Consider the following 23,781-nt stretch of genomic DNA (forward strand, 5'->3'; position numbering starts at 1 on the left):
TGAGAATCAGGGAATAAAGTCATCTCTAGTTCCAGTAGGAAGAATCACCACAAATGGATTATCAGGCACACATAAGGCCCACTGCTGAAGTTCATTTCTTTTCTTCATCTAACTACAGGGTAAACCTAAATGTTCCTTGCTATACGGATGCTGGATCATGGAGGACTTCATCATTTATTTTCCATCTGAGTGATACCATTTTGTTCTACAGCTAAAGAGCTAGATAAACCTGCAAGCATGGCAGGCTGGAATCACACAGGGGTGATGGAATTCCTTCTGGTAGGTTTAACCGAAAATCCTAATCTGCAGATTCCTCTCTTTGTGCTCTTCTCCCTTATTTATTTAATCACTCTGACAGGTAATGGGGGGATGATCATCTTGATCTGGTTCAATGCCCACCTTCACACGCCCATGTACTTCTTTCTTAGCAACCTGTCTTTTTGTGATATCTGCTACTCTACTGTCTTTGCTCCTAAGATGCTGGTCAATTTCTTATCAATACATAAATCCAGCACGTTTGCTGGCTGTCTTCTGCAGAGTTTCCTTTTTCAACTCTATGGAACCACAGAAGGCATCCTCCTGTCTATGATGGCTTATGACCGCTATGCAGCAATAGCCAGCCCCTTGCTGTATACAGTCATTATGACCCAAAGGCTTTGTATTGGGATGGTCCTTGTGTCTTACTCGGGTGGGCTCATTAACTCACTGACACACACAATAGGCGTGTTCAAACTTGACTTCTGTGGCTCTAACATTGTGAATCATTATTTCTGTGACATCCCCCCTCTTCTGAAGCTCTCTTGCTCTGATGCACATAACAATGAGATGCTGGTTTTGATATTCTCTGGGGTCATTGGGGTGCTTACTTTGACCACCATAGTGCTCTCTTACATCCGCATCATCATTGCCATCCAGAGAATTCGCTCAGCGGAGGGGAGGCGCAAAGCCTTCTCCACTTGTGCCTCCCACCTGACCGCCGTGACCTTATTCTATGGGTCTGCAACCTTCAGTTACATCCAGCCAAGCTCTCAGTATTCCCTGGACCAGGAGAAGGTCTCTGCTGTGTTTTATACTTTGGTGACCCCCATGCTAAACCCACTTATTTATAGCCTAAGAAACAAGGATGTGAAAGATGCAGCGAAAAGGTCAATATGGGGGAAAGGAATTTCAGCTTGAGTCGGTCTAGTCTATGGCTTTTTATCATGACATTAACCAACATATAGAGAGTTTCTTTAAATTGTTTAGAAGATATATGGTCACAAACAGAACTGCAATAAGATGTCCTCATACAATATGAGAAATGAGTGATAGTTAACTATTCTTGCAAATTTGTATTTTTCTTGTATTTCAACTGTAAGTTTAAAATGTATCAAAATATATGGTTAGGAAAACCGTTCAAAGTGCTTACAAAATGATGGAATGTTTTTCCTTCTAAATGGATGGAGTAGCTCGTCATTAAATCAGCAGTTTTGCAAAAATAACAAGAAAAGCAAGATAAATACAGATGTTATTGTTTGATAAAATGGAGTAGCTAGCTATTTCAGGAAATGAGGACTGGAGTGGTTTAGAACTCAGAGAGGTGTAATCATGGAGAGGTGAGCTGACTCTTATCTCACTGTTTCGGGGCACTCTTGACAATGGAGGCCTATGGTGCATGGAGAGCTCAGCAAGCTCTCAGATGCATCAGTAGAGCTTTTGGCAGGTACTTTGCAGGTTTCATCACATATGGGTGTATTTCCTTTCAGGGCATTAGTCATATGGTGAGCCTAAGCAGCCCTGGGCTGCTACATGGATGGAGATAGCTATAGGGACAAAGAGACAATGGGTCATAGATGATAAGTAAATAGATGATAGATATAGAGAGATAGATGATAGATTGATCGGTAGATAGATAGATAGATAGATAGACAGACAGACAGACAGACAGAGAGATAGATAGATAGATAGATGATAGATAGATAGATAGATAGATAGATAGATAGATAGATAGATAGATAATAGATAATAGGTACAGGGACAAAATTAAATGGAGTTCTTCTGAAATCAGGCAAGAACTTGGTGGTATCCCAAACAGTATAAATATTAAATATTGTGATCTGCCAAAAGGAAGACCTACTGATTCTGAACTTGTGCCCTGTGACTGCTCTGGGGGAAAGAAAACCATAGAGCTGTATGGTAGCAGTTATGTAGGCTCAAAGAGGTACTGTATTATATAGAAGCTTAAACACACAGCTGTTCTTTCCCACACGATATTGGAACAAAGGGGGTGGGTGGAGAGTGTAAAGAGATGATTTAGGCCTCACAGGCAGGTTGGAGTCTCTTGCACTCTTGCTGTGCTTAGAGGACTCACAGTCCTGCTACAGGGTGTCAGCAGCAGTTCCTATGTAGGTGTCCTCAAAGCATTTCCCAGACTCTGATCCTGCATTGCATCAGGCACAGAAGTGGTATAATATTTTTTCTGAATCACAAGAAGATTCATACTTTAGAGATTCAGCCTTAGCTGGAAAGATAGAGTGAAATCTCTGAGACATCTGTAATACTTTCAACAATAAAGATTTTAAAAATAATCTCCGTGGCCCTAGGTGCTTGGTTGACTATGTCCACCAGAGGCAAAGGCCTGGATCAAACACAAGGCAGCCCCTTCAAGGCATTTTCTGTGATTTGAAGACGTATAAGGGAATCGGCTAATTTTAATTCTTCAAAGCGTTTAAACTGAATTTCCTGCTGTGTTTAAGGGCTTGAGAGAGAGAAAGAGAGAGAGAGAGAAAGAGAGAGGAAGAGAGATGGCCCCTCTTCACACCTTTTCTGAGGTATGCGTATGTTTATACCATTTTAGTGAGAAAAGTAATGTCATCTCCAGTTTATACAAACCTTTCCCCTTTTACAGAAGTTATTGAGGTGACCCTCAGATGCAAAGAGTCAGAAAGTATAGGAAAGAGCAGGACAAGCACAGAACATGAGGGGACCACAGAGGAGCTTCCTGTTGGACAGAGACAAAGAGTTTAAAACATTCTATGGTTAACACATTGTAGAAAATAGAAATGTTTAAAAAATGGTTTTAGGTGAAGTATTTCAGGAGATAATTAAATAAATTTAATCAGAAACCTTCTATTATTTGCTTCTGTGAATTTGCTATTTGAGCAACTTCTAGGTGTAATGACTCAGTATTTGTAGTTTTGTGACTGGCTTATTTCACTTAGCACAATGCCCTCCAGGTTAACCCAGATTATCACAAAGGTCAGGATTTTACTCTTTTTTAAGGCCGATTAATACTCTATTGTATGAATATACCACCTTTTCTTTAACAATTCACCTGATGAATGGCAGGCATTTGGGTTGTTTCCATACCTTGGCTATTGTTAATACTTTTGCATGGGACATGGGAGTGTAACTAAATGGGGGGCAGTTATGGAGGGGAAGAAGCAGATGGAGCTATTGTTCCAAGGTTATAAAGTCTCAGTTATGCAAGATGAGTAGTCCTAGAGAGGTGCTGTATAACATATAAAACATATACTGCCCATAGTTTTAAATACTGTTTTGTGTACTTAAAAATGTGTTGAAAGGTGAGACCTCATATTTAGTGTTCCTAGAACAAGAAAACAAAACAGAGGCAGGAGCAAACTCTGAGTGGTGATGCCTATATTTATTACCTTGATTGTGGTGATGCTTTCACTGGTGTATATATACGTCCAAGTTCACCAAATTCTATGTATTAAATATGTGTTGTTTTTTTGTACATTAATTATATCCATTAAACCTGTTTAAAAAAAAAACAGAAACAAATTGTATTCTAAAAAAAAAGAAAATCCACAAAAGCTGAAAATAAGAAGTCAAAAGAAGAATTTAGAGCATATCAGACAAAGCATAAAACAGGATTAATAATCTCACACACAAGCCAATACATAGCATCTAAAGCGCAGAGAGAAGACAAACATTAGAGGGTAAAGCAGAGCATAGGAGACATAGGTGATCCTATCAAACGATGTGAAATATGTGTTAATGTTCCAGGAAAAAGAGAGAGAATAGATACTATATATATTTTAAGATGAAGGGACTAATTTTTTATTCAAAACTGATAAATCTTCAATAGTCATATTCAAGAAGGCAGAATATCCAAAGTGGGCACACAGAGCAATACACAGATCTTGTAACATAGAAACACACACCTGAAACCTGTATGTTCATATTAACCTTTGTTGTCCTAATAACTTTAATAAGGTATTAACAGATTAATTGTAGCCCTATAAGTGTTCTAAATATCAATATTTTTACTTACCATGAGTTTTGTGGTAATAAAGCCATTAGGTCTTAATTTGAGAATACATTTGACTATCTAATGAATGGTATGAGGCCATTTTCAAGAAATACATGCTTTTAAACATGGTATTGCAAAGAGCTTCAAAGGATTAATAGTCCTATAAAGTATAGACTATCTGCTCGGTACTTTCTGAGTGTAATGATTTGTTGTTTTTCTTTACAACTGAGTTTCTACAAACATTTATAATGTTTATTCATATCATTTTTTCTATTAAATTTATTGGGGTGACACTGGTTAATAAAGTCATATCCATTTTTCAGGTGTACGATTCAGTAATACACCATCTGTATAATGTATTTGCGTTCACCACCCAGTCAAGTCTCCTTCCAGCACCATTGAACTCCCTTTACCCTCTTCTGTCTCCCCACACCCTGCTTTCTCTCTGTTAGTCACCTAGTGTTGTCTGTAGAGTTTTTTACTTTTACTTTTTGCTTAGTCCTACTTCACCTTTCTTGTCCAGCCTCCCAACTGTGCTCCCCTCTATGAGTCAATCTAGTTCAGAGTTTCTAAAAGCAGCGCTGTTGACATTTTGGGCCAATACTTCTCTTTGGGGGGTGCAGGTGGGGTGACGAGAAGTCAATGCTGCACATTTTAGGGAGTTTAGCAGCATCCCTCGTCTCTACTCACTAGATGCTAGTAGCATTCTCCCTATTTATGACAACCAAAATGTGTCCAAACACTGCCAAACGTCCCTCAGAGGCAGAATTACCCCAAGGAGAGAATCACTAAACTTGCCGAATACTATTTCATTGACTTTAAGGCATTAGAGTGAGGTCACTGCATGAACATAATCAGAATAATAATGTGATAAGAACATCTCAGTTGTGATTTTATTAATTTTGTTCTCCATTATTTTCTTAATTTCATGGCATTTTTAAGACCTATTCTGATAATACCCATAAACAGAGAAGAGTAACACATAATTTTGATGAAACAAATATGAAATTAAAGCTGATTATACGTTTATGAAATAAACCAGAGTTGAGAAGAAATTAACATAAAATCTGATATTTGTGACAATCACATGCATTAAATTTAGTTTTCTGCTCCTGTCTATGGGGAGAGATACTGCTGAAGTGCTACATGACATTTCAGTCATAAAAATAATGCAATACACAAACAAAATACTAAAATAGCTGTTCCATCTATGAAAATATGTGCATTTAATTGAGGTCATAAATAAAGTCTATGTGATAACTGCATCTTTATTTTATTGACATTGATCACTGGAGGTAAGGCCAACAGAGATTTATGGCATGAGTTGAATAATGCCAATGTTTCTATTGACATCAGACAAAGTAATTTGTAGATCATATTTCAAGAACAAACTAAATATTTATTTTGAAGGGAATACATTCATAAATATTTTTCTCAGAATATAAAATATATTGAAACACATGAGATAAACTTTGTCACGTTGATGGAAAGACAGAGACTGGGAGTGAGTGTTGGTTGAGAATCAAACTTTCCCTTAGTGGCAAACACTGTGAAGTATGGTAGCGAAGACTTGCCAAAATTTCTAACCGATACACTGCTATTAGTTCTAATCAAGTTTGTTCTCTTATGTAACATCTTCCATTTGTATCTAAAGGTGTGCTAATGTTCTATCAGTATCATCACCACTGTAATAGTCATAATGCTTCAAATTTTGTATAATATTTGGATTGAGACAAGACTTCACTATTTTTATCTACATATAACTTACTCTACTTATATGTTAAAATATCTAAGACATGCTAATGAATTAATAATAGAACTTAAGAAAACCATCTACTACCCTTTCCAAACACACACATAATGCATATATTATTTGTATGATTGAAGAGAGCTCAATATAAAATTATGTAAAATAGCTAATAAACCTATGTGCAATATAAGCAAAATCTCCACACTATACACAGCGCTATGATGCCTATTAAATTATTAGAGAGAAAGAAAGCATAGATTTTTATTTAAATACTCCCAAAGGAGAGCATACAACTCAATTAATTCTCTCTCTGTGTCTCTCTATCTCTCTGTAATCATAAAACTGTAATGTGAATGATTGTTAACATTTATAGTCATGTATAACTATTGAGAAGACCTGCTACTCTGATTAGTTCCAGTCCCAAAATTAGTCCTATTTCCCCTGATGTGATGTTCCCATTACACTAAGAGGCCTTGCAGAAAAAAACGTGTGCCAGTAAGAAACACACTAATGTCCCTTCACCTCTGAAGTTGTTTTTAACTGAGGTTATTTTCAGGTTATGAAACTTTGATTCTGTATTTTACAATCTGGTTTTATTAACAAGCTTTTCTTATGGCATTAAAAAAAGTATCATTAAAAACACCCAAAGGGAAAGATGCTAATGATCCATCCTGTGGACACCTGAGATTCCATCCACACCAGGAGACACAGTGTGCGTTCCCAAAAGAAAAGACAGCAAGCATAAAAATCCCCCTGTCAGCCTTAAGTGCCTGAAGGATCCTGAAATGGTGGTCTGTAGATACTCTGCTTGGTCTTGACTTTCTGAGCCCTGAGTATGTTTAGTAGCAGTTATGAGGGTTTATTTAAGCTTTTGACATTTCCTGTTGTCTCCACACTAAAAGAATCTGTTACCAGCTGTCATGATTTCAGTTCTTTCCCAGGAGCCAGCCAATTCCTAACCTATGGTGTATTTATCTTTCTACTGTTCTCTTATTTTGTAAAAAAGGGCAGTATTTATGTAATATCTGTATTTAATATTTATGCATGTATATTCATGGTATTTAATATTTGGTTTATATAGAATCTAAAGCTACTTGTGTATTTATGAAAAATTTCAGATACTCTATGGAAAGTGGGATATCTGAGAATTGTAATGTATTTCAAAAAATTGTTTCTTTCCAATCTTATATAACAATATTTTTTTGAAATATTTTACATATAATTTAATTTTATGATTCCAATGGTGATATTTTTAGAATTATTTTCTATTTCCCCTGATGTAATATTTCCAGTTACACTAAGGGGCCCTGCAGAAAAAAACGTATTCCATTAAGAAACACACTAATGTCTCTTCACCTCTAAAGGTGTTTTTAATTGAAGTTATTTTCAGGTTATGAAACTTTGATTCTGTATTTTACAATCTGGTCCATTAACATGGTTTTCTTATGGCATTAAAAAAAGTATCATTAAAAAACCCCCCAAAATTGTTTTCACTTTCAACAGGTTATTCCCTCTTTTCCTTGGATACAGTTAGACTCGGATTCATTGCTTTTACCAAAGTGGCTGATCTTAACTATAGACAGGATCTAATTTACAATCTCCGTCTGCAAGGGATGAGCTTATATACTCATAGAATGAAGATTTTCATTTTGCTTTAGAAATACCCTGAAGATTGCATCCCAAGCTTACCCATATGCTGACCTCAGTGGACTTCAAGTTCCATGAGAGCCCAGCTCACATATCCTTCTTGGGGGGTCTGATGCCTCACAGGGTGCCCCGCATGAACAGCATGGTTGTTTTTGGAAGCCACCAATTTCAGGTGAGTTGTCACAGAGCCATAGGATAGTAATACACCATACAGTAGAGCATCTGCCAGCTCTGACTATTCACCTCTCCTCCTTTACTTTTCTTCACAACACTTATCAGTGTCTATCAATAAGTATCTATTTATTTCTTTAATAAAATGCAAGCTCCTTAAAAGCATGACATTTTCCTCATTCACTGCATCATCTCTAGCAAATATAATAACATTTCTTGGCACAGAGTGCTAAGTAATATGTATTGACTGAATGGATGAAGCTATACATGAATGACCTGATTTATCAATATTTAAGCATGAATGTTGTTGAATTAGTATTATGTCATGTCAAAAACCAAATGAAATGAAGTAGCAGCCTATATTTTTGAAAGGAGAACGTACTTGATACAGTTAAGTCTGGGTAGCTATAGTTTTGGTCCCTCATAGGTACAGCTTTCCTCTCTTCATTGGGTTTTGTGTTTGTTGTTTAAATGCGGATAAGATCCCAGCTGTGTGAGGGTGAAGTTATAGAAATACGAAAGGAAAGAGTGATCAAGTTAAATTGCACTGCTTTGCTTTGATTGGCCTTAATATTAAACAGCAAGTGAAAAGACTCTTGCACCTGTTTTCCTGACTCAAGTCTTTAGAGAGCACAGTCATTGATCTTCCAAGGGGGGAATCTGAGCAGAAGGCTGAAGGAAAAGAGTTTTGATGTTTGAGATTTTGAAAGGAAGAGGGTTGAATACTACGGAGGTCAGTTTCATGAGTAAACTGGGTGTGAAAAAATCAGAAGAGCTTAGACACAGGATAAAGAAAAAATTGCTGTCATGGAAGGCCAATCAGTTTGTAGCTCATAAAAGCACAGGATGTTTAAATACCATAGAATCAGCCAGAGGTCTGGCTCGAGGCATGTCTGGGTGCGCATGTCAGTTTTAACAATTGATAGATTCATGATCTAAGAGTTTCTTATCCCAGTTCTTTTATAGGTTTTTTTTATCCCAATTTCTTTATTGTTTAAAGTATTGCAGGTGTCCCCCTTTTCCCCAATGAACCCCTCCACCAGGCAACCCCCCCCTCCAGGTCTCTACACTATTGTGTCTATAGGTCATATATGCATGCATCTAAATTCTTTGATTAATCCCCCCCATCCCTACCCCCACCTTCCCTCTGAACTTTGTCTGACTGCTCCACAGTTCCTATGTGTCTGCATCTATCTTGTTCATCAGTTTATTTTGTTCACTAGATCCCACCAATTTTACGTTGTGGAAACTGAGAATCAGGGAATAAAGTCATCTCTAGTTCCAGTAGGGAGAATCACTGCAGATGGATTATCAGGCAAACAGAAGGTCCACTGCTGAAGTTGATTTCTTTTCTTCACCTAATTACAGTGTAAAGCTATGCTCCTTGCTATATGGATGTTGGATCATGGAGGAAATCATCATTTATTTTCCATCTGAGTGACACCATTTTGTTCTACAGCTAAAGAGCTAGATAAACCTGCAAGCATGGCAGGCTGGAATCATACAGGGGTGAGAGAATTCCTTCTGGTAGGTTTAACTCAAAATCCTAATCTGCAGATTCCTCTCTTTGTGCTTTTCTCCCTTATTTATTTAATCACTCTGACAGGTAATGGGGGGATGATCATCTTGATCTGGTTCAATGCCCACCTTCATACGCCCATGTACTTCTTTCTTAGCAACCTGTCTTTTTGTGATATCTGCTACTCTACTGTCTTGGCTCCTAAAATGCTGGTCAATTTCCTGTCAGTATATAAATCCAGCACTTTTGCTGGCTGTCTTCTGCAGTGTTTCCTCTTTGCAGTCTATGGAACCACCGAAGGCATCCTCCTGTCTATGATGGCTTATGACCGCTATGTAGCAATAGCCAACCCCTTGCTGTATACAGTCATTGTGACCCAAAGGGTTTGTATTGGGATGGTCCTTGTGTCTTACTCGGGTGGGCTCATTAACTCACTGACACACACAATAGGCCTGTTCAAACTTGACTTCTGTGGTCCTAACATTGTGAATCATTATTTCTGTGACATCCCCCCTCTTCTGAAGCTCTCTTGCTCTGATGCACATAACAATGAGATGCTGCTTTTGATATTCTCTGGGGTCATTGGGGTGCTTGCTTTGACCACCATCATGCTCTCTTATATCCGCATCATCATTGCCATCCAGAGAATTCGCTCAGCAGAGGGGAGGCGCAAAGCCTTCTCCACTTGTGCCTCCCACCTGACCACCGTGACCTTATTCTACGGGTCTGCAACCTTCAGCTACATCCAGCCAAGCTCTCAGTATTCCTTGGACCAGGAGAAGGTCTCTGCTGTGTTTTACACTTTGGTGATCCCCATGCTAAACCCACTGATTTATAGCCTAAGAAACAAGGATGTGAGAGTTGCAGCGAAAAGGTCAATATGGGGGAAAGGAATTTCAGCTTGAGTCGGTCTTGTCTATGGCTTTTTATCATGACATTAACCAACATATATAGAGTTTCTTTAAAATTGTGTAGACGATACGTGGTCACAAACAGAACTGCAATAAGATGTCCTCATACAATATGAGAAATGAGTGATAGTTAACTATTCTTGCAAATTTGTATTTTTCTTGTATTTCAGCTGTAAGTTTAAAATGTTTCAAAATAAATGGTTAGGAAAACCATTCAAAGTGCTTACAAAATGATAGAATGTTTTTACTTCTAGCTTGTCATTAAATCAGCAGTTTTGCAAAAATAACAAGAAAAGCAAGATAAATACAGATATTATTGTTTGATAAAATGGAGTAGCTAGCTATTTCAGGAAAAGAGGACTGGAGTGGTTTAGAACTCAGAGAGGTGTAATCATGGAGAGGTGAGCTGACTCTTATCTCACTGTTTCGGGGCACTCTTGACAATGGAGGCCTACGGTGCATGGAGAGCTCAGCAAGCTATCATATGCATCAGTAGAGCTTTTGGCAGGTACTTTGCAGGTTTCATCACATATGGGTGTATTTCCTTTCAGGGCATTAGTCATATGGTGAGCCTAAGCAGCCCTGGGCTGCTACATGGATGGAGATAGCTATAGGGACAAAGAGACAATGGGTCATAGATGATAAGTAAATAGATGATAGATATAGAGAGATAGATGATAGATTGATCGGTAGATAGATAGATAGATAGATAGATAGATAGATAGATAGATAGGTAATAGGTAATAGGTACAGGGACAGAATTAAATGGAGACTTCTGAAATCAGGCAAGAACTTGGTGGTATCCCAAACAGTATAAATATTAAATATTGTGATCTGCCAAAAGGAAGACCTACTGATTCTGAACTTGTGCCCTGTGACTGCTCTGGGGGAAAGAAAACCATAGAGCTGTATGGTAGCAGTTATGTAGGCTCAAAGAGGTACTGTATTATATAGAAGCTTAAACACACAGCTGTTCTTTCCCACACGATATTGGAACAAAGGGGGTGGGTGGAGAGTGTAAAGAGATGATCTGGGCCTCAGAGGCAGGTTGGAGACTCTTGTACTCTTGCTGTGCTTAGAGGACTCACAGTCCTGCTAGAGGGGTGTCAGCAGCAGTTCCTATGTAGGTGTCCTCAAAGCATTTCCCAGACTCTGATCCTGCATTGCATCAGGCACAGAAGTGGTATAATATTTTTTCTGAATCACAAGAAGATTCATACTTTAGAGATTCAGCCTTAGCTGGAAAGATAGAGTGAAATCTCTGAGACATCTGTAATACTTTCAACAATAAAGATTTTAAAAATAATCTCTGTGGCCCTAGGTGCTTTGTTGACTATGTCCACCAGAGGTAAAGGCCTGGATCAAACACAAGGCAGCCCTTCAAAACATTTTCTGTGATTTGAAGATGTATAAGGGTATCGGCTAATTTTAATTCTTTACAGAGTTCAAACTGAATATACTGCAGTGTTTAAGGGCTGGAGTTCGAGCTAGAGACAGACAGAGAGAGAGAGGGGCAGAGAGAGAGTCAGAGAGAGAGAGAGAGAAGGAGAGAGAGAGAGAGAAGGAGAGAGATGGCCCCTCTTCACATCTTTTCTGAGCTATGAGTATGTTTGTGTTATACCATTTTAGAGAGAAAGTGAAACCTTTCTCCATGGAGAGTATTGTCATCTCCAGTTTGTACAAACCTTTCCCCTTTTACGGAAGTTATTGAGGTGACCCTCAGATGCAAAGAAAGTATAGGAAAGAGCAGGACAAGCACAGAACATGACGGGACCACAGAGGAGCTTCATGTTGGACTTAGAGAAAGAGTTTAAAAAATTCTATGATTAACACATTGTAGAAAATAGAAGAAAATGTTAGAAGAATGGTTTTAGGTGAAATATTTCAGGATATTATTAAATAAATTTAATCAGAAACCTTCTATTATCTGCTTCTGTGAATTTGCTATTTTAGAAACTTCTAAGTGTAATGACACAGTATTTGTAGTTTTGTGACTGGCTTATTTCACTTAGCACAATGCCCTCCAGGTTAACCCAGATTATCACAAAGGTCAGGATTTCACTTTTTTAAGGCCGAATAATACTCTATTGTATGACTATACCACCTTTTCTTTAACAATTCACCTGATGAATGGCAGGCATTTGGGTTGTTTCCATACCTTGGCTATTGTTAATACTTCTGCATGGGACATGGGAATGTAACTAAATGGGGGGCAGCTATGGAGGGGAAGAAGCAGATGGAGCTATTGTTGCAAGGTTATAAAGTCTCAGTTATGCAAGATGAGTAGTCCTAGAGAGGTGCTGTATAACATATAAAACATATACTGCTCATAGTTTTAAATACTGGTTTGTGTACTTAAAAATGTGTTGAAAGGTGAGACCACATATTTAGTGTTCCTAGAACAAGAAAACACAACAGAGGCAGGAGCAAACTCTGAGTGGTGATGCCTATATCTATTAGCTTGATTGTGGTGATGCTTTCACTGGTGTATATATATGTCCAAGTTCACCAAATTCTATTTATTAAATAGGTGTTGTTTTTTGTACATCGATGATATCCATTAAAGCTGTTTTAAAAAACAGAAACAAATTATATTCTGAGAAAAAAGTGCACAAAAACTGAAAATAAGAAGTCAAAAGAAGAACTTAGAGCTTATCAGACAAAGCATAAAACAGGATTAATAATCTCATACACAAGCCAATACATAGCATCTAAAGCGCAGAGAGAAGACAAACATTAGAGGGTAAAGCAGAGCATAGGAGACATAGGTGATCCTATCAAACGATGTGAAATATGTGTTAATGTTCCAGAAAAAAAAGAGAGAATAGATACTATATATATTTTAAGATGAAGGGACTAATTTTTTATTCAAAACTGATAAATCTTCAATAGTCATATTCAAGAGGCAGAATATCCTAAGTGGGCATACAGAGCAATACACAGATCTTGTAACATAGAAACACACACCTGAAACCTGTATGTTCATATTAACCATTGTTGTCCTAATAACTTTAATAAGGTATTAACAGATTAATTGTAGCCCTATAAGTGTTCTAAATATCAATATTTTTACTTACCATGAGGTTTTTGGTAATAAAGCCATTAGGTCTTAATTTGAGAATACATTTGACTATCTAATGAATAGTATGAGGCCATTTTCAAGAAATACATGCTTTTAAACATGGTATTGCAAAGAGCTTCAAAGGATTAATAGTCCTATAAAGTATAGACTATCTGCTCGGTACTTTCTGAGTGTAATGATTTGTTTTTCTTTACAACTGAGTTTCTACAGACATTTATAATGTTTATTCATATAATTTTTTCTTTTATATTAAATTTTTTGGGGTGACACTGGTTAATAAAGTCATATCCATTTTTCAGGTGTACGATTCAGTAATACACCATCTGTATAATGTATTTGCGTTCACCACCCAGTCAAGTCTCCTTCCAGCACCATTGAACCCCCTTTACCCTCTTCTGTCTCCCCACACCCTCCTTTCTCTCTGCTAATCACCATAGTGTTTTCTGTGTCTATGAGTTTTTTATTTTTACTTTTTGCTTAATCTTACTTCACTTTCTTACCCAGCCTCCCAACTGTGCTCCCCTCTATGAGTCAATCTAGCTCGGAGTTTCTAAAAGCAGCGTTGTTGACATTTTGGGCCAATAGTTCTCTTCGGGGGTGCAGGTGGGGCGAGGAGAAGTCGATGCTGCACATTTCAGCGAGTTTAGCAGCATCCCTCGTCTCTACTCACTAGATGCCAGTAGCATTCTCCCTATTTATGACAACCAAAATGTGTCCAAACACTGCCAAACGTCCCTCAGAGGCAGAATTACCCCAAGGAGAGAATCACTAAACTTCCTCAACACTATTTTTTTGACCCCATGGCATTAGAGTGAGGTCATTGCCTGAACATGTCAGAATAATAATGTGATAAGAACATCTCAGCTTTGATTTTATTAATTTTGTTTTGCATTATTTCTGTAATTTCTATGCATTTCTAAGATCTATTTTGATAATACTCATAAACAGAGAAAGTAACACATAATTTCAGTAAACAAAACATAAAATTAAAGGTTAATATCTTTAATGAAATAAACCACAATTGAGAATAAATTAAAATAAAGTATGATATCTGTGACAATTACATGTATTAAATTTAGTTTTCAGTTTCTGTCAATGAGGAGGGATAATGCTGAAGTGCTACATCACATTTCAGTCATAAAAGGAATGCAATACACAAACTTAGAATACTAAAACTGGTGTTTCCCCTGTAAAAATATGTGCATTTAATTCAAGTCATAAATAAAGCCTATTTGGTAACTCTATTTCTTAATGTTATTGACACTGAGCACTGGAGGACATGGACAAATGAGTTTTATGGCATGAGTTGAATAACTTTTTTCTACTGACATCAGACAAAATAACATGTAGATCATTTTAAAGAACATATTAAATATTTATCTTGAAGGAAATACATTCATAAATATTTTTCTCAGAATATAAAATATTATGTTGATACACATAAGATAAAATTTGCCACATGGATGGCATAAAGATAGAGATCAGGAGTGAGTATTGGTTGAGAATTAAACTTTCCCTTAGCTGCAAACACTGTGATGTGTGGTGGTGAAAACATGCCATATAACCAATACATTGCTATTAGTTCTAATCAAGCGTCTGCTCTTATGATATGTAATATCTTCCATTTGCATTGAAAGACATGCTAATGTTCTATCAGTATTTTCACAACTGTGTAATGATGTCATAATTCTTTAAATTTTGTACAATATTTGTATTGAACCTGAGACATCACGATTTTTTTAATCTCTCTGTATTATAACTTAAAATCCTAAAACGTGCTAATGAATTAGCAACAGAACTGAACAAAACCATCCATTACCCTTTCCAAACATAGTATAATGTGAATATTATTTGGATGATTGAAGAGAACTCAATGTAAAATTATGTATAAAGCTAATAAAACTATGTGAAATATATGCAAATCTCCACACTGTCCGCAGCGCTATGATGCCTGTTCAACTGATTTGTTAGAGAGAAGGAAAGCAAACATTTAAATAGAAATACTCCCAAAGGAGAGCATACAACTCAATGAATTCTCTCTCTCTGTGCATAAGCATAAAACTTTAATGTGAATGATTGTTAAAAGTTTTTTAGTATGACATCATGCATATGTATTGAGGAGACCAGCTACTCTGATTAGTTCCAGTCCCAAGAGACCAGAAAAGATTCTGATGATCCCTCCTGTGGACACCTGGGGTTCCACCCTCACGGTGAGACACGCTCTGTGTCCCCAAAAGAAAAGACCGTACAAAAAATCCCCACTCTCAGTGATGTTATTTAAGGTTCCTGAAAACGCGGCCTTCTCTAGATATTCTGCTGGATCTTGACTTCTCTGAGCTGTATGTTTAGGGAGTGGTAATGGGGGTTTATTTAAGCTTTTGCCATTTCCTGTTGTCTCTACACTAAAAGAATCTGTTACCAGCTGTTACGGTTTCAGCGCTGTTCCCACACAGCCAGACAATTTCCTAACCTGTGGTGTATTTATCATTCAAATGTGCTTCTCATTTTGAAAAAAGGGCTATATTTACATAATATCTGAATTGAATACTTGTGGGTGTGAGAGTGTGTGTATTTTTATGGCATTTAATATTTGGTTTACATGGAATCTAAAGCTACTTGTGCATTTATGGAAAATTTCAGATATTTTGAATACCTTAGAATGAGACAGAGGCCTGGCACGAGGCAAATCTGGTTGCGCATGTCAGTTTTAACAATGAATAGATTCATGATCTGAAGAGTTTTTATCCCAATTTTATGCTGTGCGAACTGAGAAGCCGGAGGGAAATATTTTCTAGTTCTAATAGGGAGAAACACTAACTCCACTGCTGAAATTCATTTCTTTTCCTCATCTAATTACAGGGTAAACCTAAATGCTCCTTGCTATATGGATCATGGAAGGAATCAACATTTATTTTTCATCTAAGTGATATCATTTATTCTGCAATTGAAGAGCTAGATAAACCTGCAAGCATGGCAGGCTGGAATCACACAGGGGTGAGAGAATTCCTTCTGGTAGGTTTAACTGAAAATCCTAATCTGCAGATTCCTCTCTTTGTGCTTTTCTCCCTTATTTATTTAATCACTCTGACAGGTAATGGGGGGATGATCATCTTGATCTGGTTCAATGCCCACCTTCACACGCCCATGTACTTCTTTCTTAGCAACCTGTCTTTTTGTGATATCTGCTACTCTACTGTCTTTGCTCCCAAGATGCTGATCAATTTCCTATCAAAACACAGGTCCAGCACGTTTGCTGGCTGTCTTCTGCAGAGTTTCTTCTTTGCAGTCTATGTAACCACCGAAGGCATCCTCCTGTCTATGATGGCTTATGACCGCTATGCAGCAATAGCCAACCCCTTGCTGTATACAGTCATTATGACCCAAAGGGTTTGTATTGGGATGGTCCTTGTGTCTTACTTGGGTGGGCTCATTAACTCACTGACACACACAATAGGCCTGTTCAAACTTGACTTCTGTGGTCCTAACATTGTGAATCATTATTTCTGTGACATCCCCCCTCTTCTGAAGCTCTCTTGCTCTGATGCACATAACAATGAGATGCTGCTTTTGATATTCTCTGGGATCATTGGGATGCTTACTCTGACCACCATAGTGCTCTCTTACATCTGCATCATCATTGCCATCCAGAGAATTCGCTCAGCGGAGGGGAGGCGCAAAGCCTTCTCCACTTGTGCCTCCCACCTGACCACCGTGACCTTATTCTATGGGTCTGTAACATTTAGCTACATCCAGCCAAGCTCTCAGTATTCCCTGGACCAGGAGAAGGTCTCTGCTGTGTTTTACACTTTGGTGATCCCCATGCTAAACCCACTGATTTATAGCCTAAGAAACAAAGATGTGAGAGATGCAGTGAAAAGGTCAATATGGGGGAAAGGAACTTCAACTGAGTCGGTCTTGTCTATGGCTTTTTAAGGTGACCTTTACCAGCAAATAGATGCTTTCTATATAGTTGTGTCACAGACATATATGATCACCAACAGACTACAATCAAGATACACTCACAAAATAACAGAAAGGAACTATAGTTTATTTTTGCTCATTTGTATTATTCTTGAATCTCTTCTGTATGTTTAAAATGTTTTAAGATAAACAGGAAAACATGGGGAAAAGTGGCTATAAAATGATAGAATTTTTACTTCTGGAAGGATGCAATAGCTTGTGATTAAAAGAGCACTGGTGCAAAAATCACAAGAAAAACAAGACAAGATATAGATTTATCTGTTGATACAATGGAGTAGCTACTATGGAAAAGGGAAGTGAAGTCATTTAGGACGCAGGAAGGGGTAGACATGGAGTGGTGAGGTGACTCTTATCTCACTGATTCCGGGCATTCTTGACAATGAAGGCCGGTAATGTATGGAGAGCTCATCAAGCTCTCAGGTGCATCAGTGGAGCTTTAGGTAGATACTTTACAACTTTCATCACATATGGTTATATTTCCATTCAGGGTATTAGACATATTCTGTGCCTGAGTAGGCCTGGACCCAACACATAAATAGATATAGGGACAGACAGGCAATGAATTAAAGCTAGATGATGACAGATGATAGGTAGATGACAGATAGATACAAATGTGGATAGGTAATCAATAATAGTTGGACAGAATTAAATGGAGAACTTCTGAAATCAAGGAGGAACTTTTTGGTGTCCCAAACAATACAATTATTAAATATTGTGATCTACCAAAGGGAAAACAAATGGACAGATCCTGTGCCCTTTGGCTGCTCTAGGGGACAGAGAGGACAGTGGAGCTGCATGTTAGCAGTTACGTAGGCTCAAAGAGGTACTAGAATATAGATCCTTAAACACACAGCTGTTTTTTGCCATAGGATATTGGAATAAAGAGGGTGGGTGGAGAGTGTAAGAACCTCGTTTGGGCCACAGAGGTAGGTATGAATGTCCTGCACTCCTGCTGTGCTTAGAGGACACCTAGTTTGGCTAGAGGGGCATCAACAGCAAACGTAATGTAGGGTTTCCCAGACTTTGATCTTGCTTTCAGTCAGGCACAGAAGGGCTAGAATTTTCTTTCTGAAGCACAACATGATTTACTGTGTGGACATGTAGACTGAGCTGGAAACACAGAGTGAAATCTCTGAGGCTCTAGCTACTTGGTTGACTATGTCCCACAGGAGGTAAAGCCTGGATCAAACAGAAGCTTCAAGCTATTTTCTGTGTCTTGAAGATGTTTAAGGCAAGCGGCAGAGTTCACATCTCCAAAGAGTTAACACTGAATTTTCTTCGTGTTCAAGGGCTGGAGAGAAAGAGAGGAAGGCTCACCTCTTCACACCTTGGGAAATCTGCATCCCGACACAGGGACAAGTCAGAAAAATAATGAAATGTAACAGCACCATGGTCCAGGCTCAGCCCAATGAATAATTGAATTAACAGTCAGTCTCTCATCCTTCATACCTTTATAGAGAGAAAGTGAAACCCCCCTCCATGGAAAGTAATGTTATCTCCAGTTTGTACAAACATTTTTCCCCACCTTTTATTGAATTTATTCAGGTGACTCTCAGATGCAAAACATCAGAAACTAAATGAAAAGCAAAACAAGTGCAAAACATAAGCAGGACCGCAGAGGAGCTACATGCTGTATTTAGAAAATGACTGCAAAAAACTATGATCAACATATTGAAGAAAATAGAGAAAAAAGTTAGGAAAATTGTTTAACATGAATTAATTCAAGAGATAATTAAATAAATTTAAACAGAAACATTCTGTTATCTGCTTCTGTGAATTTGCTATTTTATAAACCTCTCTAAGTGTAATGATGCAGTATTTGTATTTTTGTCACTGGCTTATTTCACTTAGCGTAATGGCCTCAGGGTTAACCCACGTTATTCCAAATATCAGAATTAACCTATTTTTTAAGGCTGATTAATATTCTATTGCATGAATATACCACAATTACTTTAACAATTCATCTAATGAACGGGAAGCATTTTGGTTGATTCCATTCCTTGGCTGTAGTTAATAGTGCTGAATTGGACACGGGAGTATAACCTTCAAGTTATAAGTCATGGGATGAAAGCACATCAGAGGGAAGAGAGTCAGTAATGTCCTAATAACTAGGTATGTTGAGTACTATGTTTAATGTGGTCTATAAATGTGGCATATATAAATCACGATGTAAATTTAACACTGATATAATATTGTATGTCATCTATAATTACAAATAAATTTTCTAGAAGAATATTTGCTGTCTGGCTGTTTTGGCTCAGATGGCTGAGCTTTGTCCCAGGCACCAGGAGGTGGCTGTGAGGGCTCGAGTCCCACATTCCCAACGGAGGACATGCGGGGGGAGCCGAGGGACGCTTCTCGCTCATTGATGTTTCTCTCTCTCTCCCTCTCTCTTCCTCTCTCTCTAAAAAAGCAATAAAAACATATTTCAAGAATGGGAGATGAATATTTCCTCATTAAAGCCACACCAAAGGTGACTTCCTATGGTAATTTTAAGGCAGGAAGTAAAATAGAGGATGAAATTGACATAAGTGGTAGAAAAGCGTAAGTATACAGTTGAGAGTTTTTCCAGTATTAGGGGAGGTGAATCACTGATTTGAAAATGATTCTACTCAGCTCGCCTTCAGTTGGTTTTTCAGTTGGCTGTTTTCTATTTTAGCTGCATTTCCAGTTTGGTTTGGGGGAGGGAGGCGAGTGTAACTTACACCCACTCCCCTACCATCTCGGGTCCCGTTTAACAAGATCCTGGTAGGAAAAAGGCATATTAAAATTGCTCCTGCAAGCGGTAAAATATTAAATCAAAATACCCAGATAAAAAACATAGGACAAAATTAACAGTGAAATCTTGATTAATTTAATAGTGCACAAGAAGGAAGGAAGGAAGAAGGCCAGAAAGGAAAACATAACCTAATAGTGAGATGCTGCATGAAAAATGAGCTCTGCCAGTTACTACATATAGAAACAGAGACTGGAAAACTAAGTCGGGGTCATTAATCTTAATGATGCTGCCATTTTGGACTGAATGAATTTTTGTTGTGGAGGCGTCCTGTTCATAGTAGGTCAACGGTAGATGTCAGCCACATTCCTCCTACCCACTCAGGACAACCAAAAATGTGTGTAGACATTGTCAAATATCTGCGGGTGCGGGCAAAACTGCCTAAATTGAGATCCACTGGAGTAGTTAAAAAACAAAAGAACCTAATATAATCTATTTCCAAGAGATAAAGGGAAACAGATTGCAAATAAAAAGATGGAAAAAGTTACTTAGGGAAAGGCGGTGTCACTATATTCACATTTGACAAAGAAAACAGTAAGGGGAAAATTATTATTACTTTAAGAAAGGGATATTTCTTAGTGTTAACATAAAAATGACCCTAAATTTGTATTTTCCTATTAATTTGCTCCAAAGTGCTTACCAGAAAGTTCATAAAAGTGATATAATAAATTTCACAGATCTAGCTAGAGGTTTTCCAATAGCTCTCTCAGTAACTGATGGCATATCAAGCCAATAAAAATAAAATCACAGCATTATCGATTTAATTGACCTGGTATAAATGCATGGAACACTGGGCCACACTACAGAATGCTCATTCTGTAAAATACAGATGGAACATTTAAAAAGTGATTATATGTTGTGTGATAAAACAAATTTTAATAATTGAAAGTATATAAAGTACATTGTCTGATCACAGAAAAATAGTGATAAAACGTATCCTGAAAGAAAACTTTGGGCTCGTATGGTTCTCTGGTGATGTACTCCCAATATATAGACAATAAGGAATATCATTTTAAGATTCTTTCAGAGAGGAAAGAAATACAGAAAAAGAAAAACTAATTTTATGGAACCACTGAAACAATGATCTCAAAACCAAAGAAGGATATTACAAAGAGAGCTAATTACAGTCTAGTGCCTCTTGACATTTTAGGCCAATAATTTTTTTTGGGTAAGGTGTGGTATGTAAGGAGAAGCCTATCCTGCATATTTTAGGAGCATCCCCGGGCTCTACTTACTAGATGGTATTAGCATCCTACCTATTTATGACAACCAAAATGCATCCAAACACTGCCAAATGTCCCTCAGAGGCAGAATTACCCCTAAGAGAGAATCACTGAACTTTCTCAACACTATCTCTTTGACCTCAAGGCAAATGAAACCATTAGAGTGAGGTTACTGCCTGAACATGTCAGAATAATAATCTGGTTAGAACAGCCCAGCTGGGATTTTATTAATTTTGTTCTGCATTATTGCCCTTATTTCTATGCATTCCTAAGATTTACTTTGACAATAACCTTAAACAGAGAAAACCAACACAGTTGAGAAGAAATTAGAAAAAAGTAGGGTATTTGTGACAATTACATGCATTAAATTTAGTTTTCTGCTTCTTTCTCTGAGGAGAGAGAATGCTGAGAAGTTATATGATATTTCAGTCATAAAAGTAATGCAACACACTCACAAAATAATAAAATTGATTTTCCCTCTGTAAAAATATGTGCATTTAATTCAAGTCATAAATTAAGTCTCTGTGATAACTCTGCATCTTTATTTTATTTACATGGAGCATTGGAGGATAGGGGCAAATGAGTTTTATGGCATGAGTCAAATAATGCCAATTTTTCTACTGATATCAGACAAAACAATTTGTAGATAACCTTTAAAGAACACACTATTTATCTTCAAAGGAATACCTTCATATTATTCTTTCAGAAAAACGTTATCTTGAAACAAATGAGACAATGTTTGCCATGTGGATGGCATAAAGATTGAGAGTGAGTATTGATTGAGAACCCAGCTTTCCCTTAGCTGCAAACTGTGAAGTATGGTGGGGAAAACATATCATAATTTATAACTGATACATTGCTACTAGTTCTAATCAAGCTTGTTCTCTTATAATATGGTAATATCTTCCATTTTGTATCTAAAGGCATGTGGATGTCTTATCATATTTTCAACATTGTATAATTATGTCACAATTCCTTAAATTTTATACAATATTTAGATTGGCATGAGACTTCACTATTTTATTTATCTACATATATTATAACTTACTCTACTTATTTGTTAAAATACCTAAGACATGCTCATGAATTGAAAACAGAACTGAAGAAAACCATCTACCACCCTTTCCAAACATAGAATAATGTATATATTATGTGTATGATTGAAGAGAGCTCAAATATAAACTTATGTAAAAAGCTAATAAACCTATGTGCAATATATGCAAAAGCTCCATACTGTCCACAGCGCTATGATGCCTATTGAATTATTAGGGAGAAAGAAAGCATGGATTTGTATTTAAATACTCCCAAAGGAGAGCATACAACTCAGTGAATATTCTCTCTCTCTCTCTCTGTGTAATCATTAAACTTTAATGTGAATGGTTGCTAACATTTTTGGGGTATGACATCATGCATAACTATTGAGAAGACCTGCAACTCTGATTAGTTCCAGTCCCAAGAGACCAGAAAAGTGGTGATGATCCATCCTTTGGGCACCTGAAATTCCATCCACACCATGATTTGTGTCCCCCAAAGGAAAGGAAGCAACCGTAAAAATCCCCACTCTCAGTGATAAGTCCTTTGAGGATCCTGAAAACATGGTCTTTGCTGGGTGCTCTGATCACTCTTGACTTTTCTGAGCTGTGAGTATGTTTAGGGAGTGGTAATGTGGGTTTATTTAAGCTTTCGATATTTCCTGTTGTCTCTACACTAAAAGAATCTGTTACCATGATCTCAGTACTGTTCCCAAACAGCCAATTTCCTAACCTGTGGTGTATTTATGTTTTTAAAAAGGGGAAATTTTTACGTAATATCTGCATTTAATATTTATGTGTGTAACAGAGTGTATTTTTATGGCATGTTTTATTGGGTTTGTATAGAATCTAAAGCTACTTGTGTATTTATGGAAATTTTCAGGTGTTTAGTTTTCTGTTATGAGTTCGATAGAAAAAGCTGTTACTAGAAGTCTTACTGCCACCTTTTTGGAGTCACACATGTTCTTCCTGGGTCCTTGTCTTGAGTCCTGACCATCAATATCATGTAAGTTCATTCACATCCACCATGTGAAACCTATGGTAGTGAAATTGGCAGAAACTCCATTTTCCCTCCATTTTTCTCTAATGGATAAATGGGAAAATTATATGAACTCTGTTTCATTTGTTTCCTTTTATGACTTGTTGGAGATAGGCAAAATATATAGCAGGTCAAGGGCAGAGTTATATTGGAACTCAAGCCTTCCTAGTTCTCACATACTCTAGTGATGTGATGTTCCTCTTACACTAAGGGGCCTGGCAGAAGAAACACACTAATAAGTGCCAATAAGAAACACACTAATATCCCTTCATCTCCAAAATGTTTTTTTTTAATTGAGTTTATTTCCAGGTTACGAAACTCTGATTCTGTATTTTAAAATCTGGTTAGATTAACAGTTTTTTTATGGCATTGAAGAATGTTACATTAAAAAACTTT

General features: G+C 37.3%; 3 protein-coding genes across 3 annotated transcripts; all 3 read left to right on the forward strand.

Annotated features, from left to right (window-relative positions):
• Window positions 1-237: 237 nt before the first annotated feature.
• Window positions 238-1,176, forward strand: LOC107545468 (olfactory receptor 5J3-like). The gene has a single exon (XM_016223572.2). It carries the CDS (start codon window positions 238-240, stop codon window positions 1,174-1,176), a length of 939 nt encoding a protein of 312 aa, XP_016079058.2.
• Window positions 1,177-9,308: 8,132 nt separating this feature from the next.
• LOC107546471 (olfactory receptor 5J3-like) lies at window positions 9,309-10,247 on the forward strand. The gene has a single exon (XM_016224896.2). The coding sequence runs from the start codon at window positions 9,309-9,311 to the stop codon at window positions 10,245-10,247; it is 939 nt and encodes a 312-aa protein (XP_016080382.2).
• Window positions 10,248-16,305: 6,058 nt separating this feature from the next.
• LOC148092060 (olfactory receptor 5J3-like) lies at window positions 16,306-17,268 on the forward strand. The gene has a single exon (XM_087822282.1). It carries the CDS (start codon window positions 16,306-16,308, stop codon window positions 17,266-17,268), a length of 963 nt encoding a protein of 320 aa, XP_087678408.1.
• The last annotated feature ends 6,513 nt before the right edge of the window (window positions 17,269-23,781 follow it).

Source organism: Miniopterus natalensis, chromosome 11 (assembly GCF_054644295.1).
Source record: "Miniopterus natalensis isolate mMinNat1 chromosome 11, mMinNat1.hap1, whole genome shotgun sequence".
Classification (NCBI taxonomy): Eukaryota; Metazoa; Chordata; class Mammalia; order Chiroptera; family Miniopteridae; genus Miniopterus; species Miniopterus natalensis.